Source organism: Alexandromys fortis, unplaced genomic scaffold, assembly GCF_014885135.2.
Source record: "Alexandromys fortis isolate MF-2015 unplaced genomic scaffold, M_Fortis_MF-2015_v1.1 scaffold_87, whole genome shotgun sequence".
NCBI lineage: Eukaryota > Metazoa > Chordata > Mammalia > Rodentia > Cricetidae > Alexandromys > Alexandromys fortis.
The window spans coordinates 1,518,940-1,529,739 of record NW_026067971.1 but is presented as its reverse complement, the minus strand read 5'-3'; the positions used below and the strand labels follow the sequence as shown (position 1 = coordinate 1,529,739).

The window sequence follows — 10,800 nt, the reverse complement described above, 5'->3', positions numbered from 1 at the left end:
GCAGAGGTAGGAAATCAGTACAAGTTCAAGGCTAGCCTGAGCTGTAGAGCAAATCCTGTCTCTCAAAACTCAAATCAGTAAGGAGATAGTATTTAATTCTTCCATCTGGAGACACATTTTAGGCTCTGAGGGAAGCTGGGTGTGTCGTTAATTCAGTTAATTAAAAAGAGAAATGAACTTTGAATGCCTGATACCGCCATCTGACAGATGAACTTGAAGCTCTTCAAAGTTAAAAAAAAAAAAACACACACAACTTGTCTAAGACAAAGCCTAACAGGGCAGTGCACACCTTTAATCCCAGCACTCAGGAGGCAGAGTCCCAGGCCAGCCTTGTCGTGTAGTAAGCTTCAGGCCAATGATGACAAGACAACTGTGTCTCAAAATCAAAAATAATTGTCAGGTGGTGGTGGCATATGCCTAGCCTAGTCTACAGAGCTAGTTCCAGAGCTACACAGAGAAACCCTGTCTCGAAAACCCAAGCAAATAAACAAACAACCCCAAATAATTGGCAACTGGTCCAAGATTCTACACCCTACTGAGGGCTACAGAGCTAGTAGGGACTTTATCGAAATCCAGTTGACGTGGACCTGACCTTGTTACACTTACAGGAAGAGTCCTGTTACAAAGTGTCTCTGAAGTGGAGAAACTGGACATGACCATATCTTCCTCTGCTACAACAGGACACATCAACTTAGAGTCTGGAGCCGGAACTGAACTCCAACAAGAGCTCACCACCAGCCAGTAGTCCTCGGTTTCCTGTTTGCTTCCCAGTTCCCGTATTAGCGCTGTCTATAGGTCCTACTTGCCCGCATCTCAGGATGTCACAAGTGCAGGACATGGAAAGCTTGCAGTGACCTCCTTTCCAAAACACCCAAACACCCCAAAGGAAGTGGTGTGACTTCAGCCCATGACACCGCAAGGGAGGTGAGATGTGATATCTGTGTCATGACAGAGGTGGGAAAAGGCCCCGTCTTCTGCTTCCCAATTACATGGGGTTACACACTCCAGACAGCTTGCTGCTAACAGGAGTTTTTCTCCTTTTGCATCCCATAGCTATAGCATACCAACGCAATGCAGGTCACAGCATTAACCGTGATGTAATTTTTAAATTTTTAAATTGCCCAAGGACCAACCCATTTTTATTTATTGCTTTTTTTGGTGGTGCAATCTGACAGAAAATTCTAAGGTCTCTGGTATCATTTACTTCCTGAGTAAGTACGAATTGATGCCCACTAAAGACCCATCACCTTACGCTGCGTGGGTACACCGCAACCTCCATCTCTGCTTTCCAGAGTCTTATAAGCCCACAGATGAGGTGAGCACTGATTGACATCACAGTGCTGGCAAATGCAGTCAAATCTAACATGTTAGGGTAGTCTGAGGGTGTTTTTCAGGGGTCTCAGTTGTCTAAAAGTGCAGGAAAGCTTCTTCGGGGAGACTGCATGGATGTGGAGTCAGACAGCCGTCGACTCGGGCTTGTGTGCCTGCAGACATGGGGTTCTGACTCTTGGACGTGTGCCCTCCTGTAAAGAGAAAAATTCGCAATTGGTCACATGCTGGGGAAAAGAGAGGTGCACGGTGAAAGCTTCTCTCACGGTATCAGACACACACACACACACACACACACGTGCGCGCGCACACACACACACAGGCACACGCACGCAGGCACACACACGTGCACACCAAGCTTAAGCACTTGGCGTTTGCCATCATTATAAAGTTGAGGCAACAGCAAGAGGAATTTGCTCCAAATTCCAAGGTGTTCTTGACTGTCGACTGCCTAGAAGCATCTTAGACTGCCTAGAAGACTCTTAGACTCTCCCAAGTACTCTTTTCAAGAGCTGTTTGGGGGGAAGGAGGAAGAAGAATTTTGAGAGTTGATTTCTAGCTGCATTTTAGCAGATGCTCGGATCAGATTTCCAAGCGACAGTGGGATACCTGAGAAGCAGATCCTAGGCAGAGGACGCTCTAGGTTAGTCAGACTTAGGAAGGCTCAAGAGTCAAGCCTTTGAAGGCAGATGGGAGTCAGGGTAAGGGCTGACTGAGTCCTCAACCAATGTTTTTAATTTTGGGGCAAGTCCTGGGGCTAAGTGGAAAGGACCTAGAAGAGGCGCAGGACACCAGGAAGCTGGGTCCCACTCCCTTGAGGCTCGGGGCGTTCCCTCCCCAGGCCTCCCAGGATCTTGGATTTTGGCCACCTCCGCACCCTTGGAATGGGTGTGGATGATTTCAAAAGAGGACGTGACCGCTGCCGCCGAGGAAGAAGCCAGCGCGGAAATTGGAGAGCACGCGGACGGGAGGGCGGGGAGAGAAGGGCGTTAGGGGAGGGACGCAGGGGAGGAGTGGGAGGATGGAGCGCCACGGGAGGGTACCGAGCCCTGGCGCCAGAGGCAAAGCAGGGCCGGGTGCCGGGGGCGGGAGCTCCCACAGCTATCGGCGGTCCAACCAGGTGAGATGCGGCAGCTGCTGCTGCTGCTGGGGCTCTGGGGGCTCTGGGAGCCGCTCGGCGCCCTGGCCCTGGGCGCCCCATCCGGGACCGCTCAGGCCGAGGACGTGGTGGAGTTGGAGTTTTCCACCGAGCAGCCGCTCCATCTCGTGAGTCCCTCGTTCCTGTCGGTCACCATAGACGCCAACCTGGCCACCGACCCGCGGTTCCTCATCTTCCTGGGGTAAGTGCAGCCCCTGATTCCACCGCGCCTGTCCTCTAGTCGCCTCTCACACTCACGAGGGCCAGCCACTCTCTTGGCTGAAACAACTTTGCGTTCGGTCTACCGAGCCTGCCTCTCCTGTACAGCCAAGCCCCAAAAGCTTTTTCCTGTTTCATTTACTCAGCGCTGGTTGCCTGGGCGCAAGCCAAGCCCAGGTTGAGAGGAGGTTTGGAGGATAAAACCCAAAGGTGTCACACGTCCCAGCACTTCAGCTGGAGCCTTTGAATTTGCCTCAGTAGAGGACAGTAAGCTGGTGTTCTTTAAACTCTCTTAGGACATTTAGATTTAAAAAAAAAAAAAAAAAAAGCCACGAAAGAAAAGTCAGATAGAAAAAGCTCCTGTGGAAAACATCCATCGCTCATCTTGCTGTTTTTTAAATCATTTAGCTATAAGGGCACAGGGTGTACCTCAGTTTGAGTAACGTGCAAGTTTGAGGCCAGAATGGATCAAACGGGTGGAGGGGGCAGAAGTGGGAGAGGAGGGAGGCAAGAGTATACCACCAAACCTCGGACTGCACGGTGCTTGTAAGCCTAGCACTTGGGAGGTAGGAGGATCAGGAGTTACAGGCCATCTTTGGCAACACAGCATGTGTGAGGCCAGACTGGACTAAATTGGAGGAGGGGGGGAGACAGGGAAGAGAAAGAAGTCTGAGACTAATTGAGAAAATTGGGGATCAGTGGGCGGGACAAGAGAAGGCAATGGGGGCAAATATAATCAAAATACATTTTATATACTTTCAAATGAGTCATGATGAAAGCCATTATTATCTATAATTAATATGTGCTAATAAACTTTTTAAAAAGCTTATGTTTCTCCAAGATGAGGGTGCAGACTGGATACTGCTTCGTCAGTGCAGGGTTTTCCCTTCTCCTGAGGAAACACACCTATTGCTTCTCCTCCATGAGTGCAGCCTGTCCCCAAGGTGAAAGACACCAGGCATACTCGAGGTCGTCTAAACCATGGAAGGCTCCAGAGATGACCACATCTTTTGTGGTTTTGAGACATTGCGTAGCCATTAGCTCAGACTAGCCGTGGACTCATGATCTTCCTGCCTTGGCCTCTTGAATGCCACCGCACTTAGTACATCCTTACCAGTCCTTTATGTCACTATTGTCAAAGGTGATTGCACAGCCTGAACCCACGCTATCAGGTGTCCCCGCTGACTTCACATGGAGTCTCACGGTTAAGAGTCTGACAGTCCAGCCACCCTGGTTTTCACAAATGTGACTCATGGGATTTGTAGGATGATTTGACGAGATAATAAGTACTCAATACAGTGTCTGAAGGTTACGCTCATTGTTTCTTCTTGCCTAGTGCACACCAAGTCCTGGGATCAATCCTCAACACAACATATAACTAGGCATGGCGGCTTATGACTCTTATCCTAGCACCCAGGAGCCAAAGGGAGGAGGATCAGAAGTCCAAGGTCATCCTCAGCTACTTGGCAAGGCCAGCCTGGGCTACATTAGACTTTGTCTAGAAGGAAGGAAGGAAGGAAGGAAGGAAGGAAGGAAGGAAGGAAGGAAGGAAAGAAAGAAAGTTTAAAGGCCAAGTATGATGGTGAACACCTTTAATCCCAGCACTTGGGAGGCAACCATGAAGAAGTTGAGGTTATGGGAGATTAAATAACTCACCCATGGTCAGTCAGCTAGCAAATAAAGGCAGTATTTGGAGGCAGACTCCGATCACAGAAATAAAGGCACACAGAAGAAAACAAGCCAGCGATTATTTTCTAAAGGAAACACAGCAGAGTATATTAGGAGAAGATTGTCTAGAAACAAAGTGAAAGACTGACTGATTTAAAGAAAAAAAACTGCCATTACCATACAGATAGGAGACTTGGTGCCCAAACCTCAGCAGTGCCTCCCAGGAGGGCTGAACAAATGAACTGGGCTGGGGTGATTCTGTTACAGGTGCTAGACGAAGGGAAACAGGTCTCTCACATTTGTAACCAGAGAACAGGCAGTACGAAGAATTTAAACGTTAATCTTAGAAGACTCTAGAATTGAAAAGGAACATCTGTTAAATTTCTCTTCCCTGGGGAAATTAGTCAGAATATATTCTCAGCCTGGATTAGTGCGGAATACCAAAGAGACCCCGGTCCCAGAAACAACATGAATTATAATGTCAGCCCCATATGCAAGGCACAAATGGAATTTTTAAACTTTTTACAAAAAGCAAAAAAAGCTAAACATGGTTGTTAGCTAGAATCCTAGCACTTAGGAAGCAGAGATAAAAGGATCACATGTTCAAGGCTAGCCTGGGCTACACAGTGAGGCCCTGTCTCAAATCGCAAAACAACAAAAAGTGAACACAGACAGTAGGAAGAGGCGTGTGGCCACTAACATTTGCCAGCGCTGGTGACAGAGTCCAGGGTCTTGCCACTGACCTGCACCCAAGCCCAATATAAAAACAGTAATGAGGTAGTTCACATTCCCTTTCTGAACTCATGCCTCTAAAATCTTGGGATTTATGTTTGCGCCGTGTCTCAGTTCAGCCCCACTGCACTTCAAGGGTCCAGCAGTGCACGGCTATTGTATTAGAGGGCGCAGCTCTGTTTGTAACAAGGCGTGTGCATACATGGCTGTAATTTCCTCATGGAGATGAGACGACATAATGCCGAGGATCAGTAGAAGTCATGAGTTCTACAGGGTTTCTGTGGCTGCAACGAAACAATGTGACCAAAAAATCAAGTTGGGTAGCATGGTAGTTTCAATGTAACTGGCCCCCATAATCTCATAGGTGTGGCACTATTAGGAGGTGTGGCCTTGTTGGAATGGTTGTGGCCTGTTGGAGGAAGTGTGTCACTGGGGTTAGGCTTTGAGGGTTCCTATGCTCAGGATACTTCCTGTTGTCTCAGTCAACTTCTTGTTGCCTGTAAGCTGTAGGACTCAACTACTCCAGCGCCATGTCTGTCTGTGTGCAGTCATGCTCCCTGTCATGACGATAATGGACTGAGCCTCTGAACCTGTAAGCAAGCCCCCAATTAAAGGTTTTCATTTATGAGTTGCTGTGGTCATGGTATCTCTCCACAGCAATAAAAGCCCTAATGAAGACAGGGAGGAAAGGGGTTATATGGCTTACACTTCCAGATCATAGTCCAACATTGGAGGGAGTAGGACAGGAACTCAAACAGCAGGATCCTGGAGGCAGGAGCTGATGCAGAGACCGTGGAGGAGTGCTGCTTATGGGCTTGCTCCCTGTGTCTTGCTCAGCCTGCTTTCCTATAGAACCCAGGACCACCAGCCTAGGGATAGCACCACCCACAATGTGCTGGGTCCTCCCACATTGATCACAAATTGAGAAAATGCCTTACAGCTGGATCTCATGGGGCATTTCCTCAACTGAGGCTCTTTCCTCTCTGATGACTCCTGCTTGTGCCAAGCTGACACAAAACCAGTCTGTACACCAACAAAACAAAAATGTAGGTCTTGCTTGCTTTGTATAGTAATTTACTTCTTTTTCTTCAGTAAACATTATTTTTTGCCATTTCAATAACATTTGTGGTGGTTTGAAGAAAAAAAAAAACGGCCCCCAAAGGGAATGGCGCTATTAGAAAGTGTGTTCTTGCTGGAGTAGGTAAGGTCTTGTTGGAGGTTTCCTATGCTCAAGCTACTCCAAGTAAGACAGTTCACTTCCTGTTATCTTCTGGTCAAGATGTAGCCAGCACTGTGTCTGCCTGCATGCCGCCATGCTCCCCACCATGAAGATAATGGATTAAATCTCTGTAAGATGCCACCTCAATTATATGTTTTCCTTTATAAGAGTTGCCATGGTCATGATGTCTCTTCACAGCAATTGAAATCCTAACTCAGATGTCATTCATTAATAATTTTAATAGTTAAATTCCCACATCTTTATTGACAGCTGCGTTCTGTATTTGGAGAAGCGTTTGTTACCAGTACAAAGTCTGTGCTTTAGTAGCCTGTGTGTTGGTTACTTTTCTGTTGCTGTGTCAACATACCACAGTCACACACAGAGGAAGGAAGGCTTTGTTTGGGTTTGGCAGGGAGGAATGGCAGCCAGTGGCCAGACCCGGAAGTAACACAAAGCAAAAGAGCTAGGCAAGTGCTCTACCACTGAGTTAAATCTCCAGCCCTCCTTTTTAAAATAATACCTATCTTTCTCTCTTTTTAATATTTGTTTGTTTGTTTGTTTGTTTGTTTATTATGTATGCAGTGTTCTGTCTGCATGCCAGAAGAGGGCACCAGTCGCATTATAGATGGTGTGAGTCACCAACTGGGTGCTGGGAACTGAATTCAGGAACTCTGAAAGAGTTAACCTCTGAGCCATCTCTCCAACCCCATTCTTTTTTCAAAAAAAAAAATATTTATTTTTGCTTTATGCACATTAGTGTTTTTCCTGCATGTATGTCTGTGTGAGTGTGTCAGATCCCCTGGAACCGGAGCTGCAGAGCTGTGAGCTGTCATGCAGGTGCTGGGAATTGAATCCTTGGTCCTTTGGAAGAGCAGCTACTGCTCTTAAGCATTGAACCATCTCCCCTTAGGCCTTATCTTAAAACTCTTCAAAGAACACCATTGTCTGGGGACCAAGTGTTCAAATAAGTGCACCTATGTGGGACATTTCTCATTCAGACCACCAGACCCACATCGCACAGGGCCGCAGGGCGCCTGTCTTTTATGGAGAGAAGTGATTTTGACTGAAGGGAGACAACGAACTGAGAGTAACCACAGGCCTGATCCCTGTTCCATCCCCTGATTGGTCTATTGGTGCCTCCTTCCTTCCCAAGCCATTCCACCGTGCTCCCTGGAGCCTTGAGCTTGGTAACCCTGCTGTCATTCCCATAGATTCCTTCACCCCATGCCCTAGCTAACTGAACTGAAGACTCCTCTGCCCCTGCAGACCTGTTGAGTGTGAGTTGTACATTTTTTCATACTCCGTTCATGTGCCTGCAACTCCTTCTAGACAATGGTTCATTAATCCGCATACAGACTGTGGTAGTTGAGATCCCTCTTGGCTTGTTACCGCTGGTGAGTTAGCTTAGGCTCCATATTTATAAAGTCAGAATAATAATGACACCCACGTCACTGTGATGTCCAAGCTGCCTAAAGCGCTGGATGAAACCGCTGTGTGTTAGAGATGGTTGTTGTGACCCCAGTGTGGGGTTCTCCTCCAGCTCTCATTCAGTCCTTGTCATCCCCTGGTTCCCTAGTCTCCATATTGATTAAAATCTATCGTTGTTCTCAGTTCCCAGTCCCACTATCTTCTTAGGTGGCATCAAGTTTACCTGAAAACACAAGTCTCTCGATTTCTCCATCCTCGTCTTCATCCTCTCAGAAAACAGTTCCTCAGCGTCAGGCCAGTTTGAATCGTACCATGAAATGTGACATTTCTTCCCAACCCCACATTCTGTGGCATCACACTCACCACCGTGGAAACTGGCGAGCACGGAGAACCAGGGTGCTTTTTTGCTGACGGTTGGCTGTTAGCTCACGTTGCTTGACTCCATTTCAGTGTGTAAACATCGCGAGCTTGTCTTGATTCTCTTCAGCTTCAGTAACATCACCTCTATATGTGAAACGTAAAAGTCCAACATGGTGCTCATGGATCCCAACTCCATACCTTCTCCGCTCCTTTATGTTGTAGCAAAAGTAAATTCTCTATCTCCTGCTTTTCAAAAAGCACCTCCCTGAGCAGCTGCCTCCTCTCTCTATCTTGTCTATAGTTGAACTTCTTGATTTGTCGTCCAAACCGTCCTGTGATAATAACCTCTGCTTCTGCCTCACTGCTCTTGCTGAAACACCAGTTGTCACTCAGTCCATCCTGTATCCTTCTTTTAGAGTCTCTGGGGTGGCCCTTAAATCTGGAAATGGAAATATGATAGCATTTAGTGCATACTAATAAGGCACCTTTTCTCTGTGTCAAAGATAAGCAATATATTTTTACCCTAAAGGTAAAACAAAGACACCTGCAGGCTGTTTTGTGTTTTGTTTTTGGTTTTTTTTTTTTTTTTTCCTTGACAGCCTCACTGGAAAGGGAACAGCTGCAGCTGCCTTACACATTCTTTGATTTCCATGGCACCTTGTGATGGGTGTTTCCACCTTCTTTCTCCTACATATGACTGAAATACTGTGCCTTTGATCAATTTTGTTTTTATGGAAAGTTTTGCAGCTGTGTTAAATCTGTTTTTTTTTTTTCAGACGGCACCAATATTGTATTCTAAAAACACAAAAGATACTTTGCTGCAAAGGAGACAAACAAAAGGTCCTTACTAGCAAAACTCCGAGACATATGACTTGCTTTATGTGACAGTGGCCGTAGCAGTGAGTTTTAATGTCATCTTGTTCAAAAACTGGTCATTGGCTGGCCTCCCCTTGCCCTTTCTCAGGCAGGCTTTCTTTGTTCATTCGCTTAACAAATATTGGCCAAGCACTGCTGTGTGCCAGGCCCTCGTCTAGGTCCTGGGAAGAATCCAACAGACCAGACAAGGTCCCTGCTCTCAGGGAACCAGTACCAGGGGCAGCAGCTGGGAGAGGCAGAGCAGCAAGCCACACGCGGAAGCCAATTTCAAAGAGTGGGAAATCCTCCGCAGGACACGAGGCAGGTTGGGTTGATGGGGGGTGACCCATGATGCTGCAGTCCATAACCTGGGGATCAGGCTTTGGTCCACAGGTGTCCGACCCAGGCCATCCTTTGGAGCTACAGCTCCTCTCCCCTCCAGTTCTCAAAGGACACCACACTTGCCCAGCCTCAATTACTTACAGATAGTAGCTACATAAATCTAAATGGATTTCTTTGTCATCAAACAAAATGAAAATGCCAAGGACCAGCCAATGCCCGGCTAAAGTCAGTGGGGGTGGTATAAGGCCTGAGTGGCTCTGAGCAAGTTCTTCGCGTGAGCTCTTGGGCTTTGTATTGGCGTTCACGGACTATGTGGCTATTATGTTTTGTTTTTATTGAAACATTTATTCATATCATCTTTAAGATCCTTAAACATATTCATAATTGTTATGCTGAAATGCTTGTCTTGCATGTCAGCTAAATTGCTTTATTCGGCACTTATAACAGTAGGGTGCTGGTTTCTGGAGGAGGCATGTTGTCTTGGTGCTTCATGTTTGTGTTTCTGAGCTGGGCTGTAGGCGTCTGGATATGACATTCGTGTGTTTCTTTATATAGATGTCTGGTCTCCGTTGCTGCTTGGGTGTCTGGTGCTTTGGTTGCTGTCACTCAAATCTGACAAGTTGTGAACCAGCAGAATGACACTTGGCTTTCAGTCGGAAGCCACTCTGAGTTTCTGTGTTCAGACTCTAACTGGTCCCAGATCTGAAGTTCTGATTGGGACTCTGAGTTTATACTTCAAGCAGTCCCAGACTGGTGAGGAGGGTGGAGTGGGTGGGTGGGTTGTAGGCTATCATTGGGACTGAGGTCTCCTCGGTGGGGTCTGATGTCTGATTCCACCAGAGGGGGGCAGAACCAGGACTAGGGGTATCTTGGGTCAGCCAGGGTGGTTGCGAATCCCAAAGGGATGCAGATGGACTGGGAATGGGGGTGAGGTGGGTAACAGTGGTGGTACTAGGGGTGTTCTGGCAACATGAGGATAGAGAGAGTAGGGGAAGGAGAGCACAGGGCCCTTCCACATGTAGTTAGTGGCTGCAGAGTTCACAGAGGACATCAGGTCTGCAGGCGAAATGTGGTGGTTGGTCATTGTACCGAGCAGTCTCCAGGACACATCCCCAAGCCCGGATGTGTCTCCTGAGTTCCATTCACACGTGGCCTGTGGATCTGGGGGCTCGGTGTCCATTTATGCATTAGTTAGTTTTGTCAACTAACTAACTGGGACAAGATGCCTGACAGCGCCATGTAGGGATGGAAAGGTTTGGTTCAGTGTGTTGTCCACCACCTCAGGGAGGTCACGCTGGCAGGAGCCCAAGGCAGCCGGTCACTTGCGGCATCTGCACAAAGAGAAGAGAAATGAATGTTCACTTTCTCCCTTTTATTCAACCTGGGACCCCAGCCCATGGGAGGGTGTCACTAACGTTGAGGGTAGCTCTTCCCTCCTCCGTTTAACTTTTCTGGAAATACGCTCCCAGACATACCTAGAGATGCGTTTCCATGGTGATTATGAATACAG

At 47.4% G+C, this 10,800-nt stretch overlaps 1 protein-coding gene across 2 annotated transcripts in view; it reads left to right on the top strand.

The window, feature by feature from the left end:
- Nucleotides 1-2,353: 2,353 nt before the first annotated feature.
- Nucleotides 2,354-10,800, top strand: part of Hpse (heparanase) — a 41,816-nt gene continuing 33,369 nt past the window's right edge. The window contains exon 1 of one of the 2 annotated variants that reach the window (XM_050155820.1): nucleotides 2,354-2,669. In XM_050155820.1, coding sequence (XP_050011777.1) covers nucleotides 2,455-2,669 — 215 coding nt within the window. In that variant the 5' untranslated portion in view covers nucleotides 2,354-2,454. The remainder of the gene's footprint in view (nucleotides 2,670-10,800) is intronic. The other variant, XM_050155819.1, reaches the window with a different exon arrangement.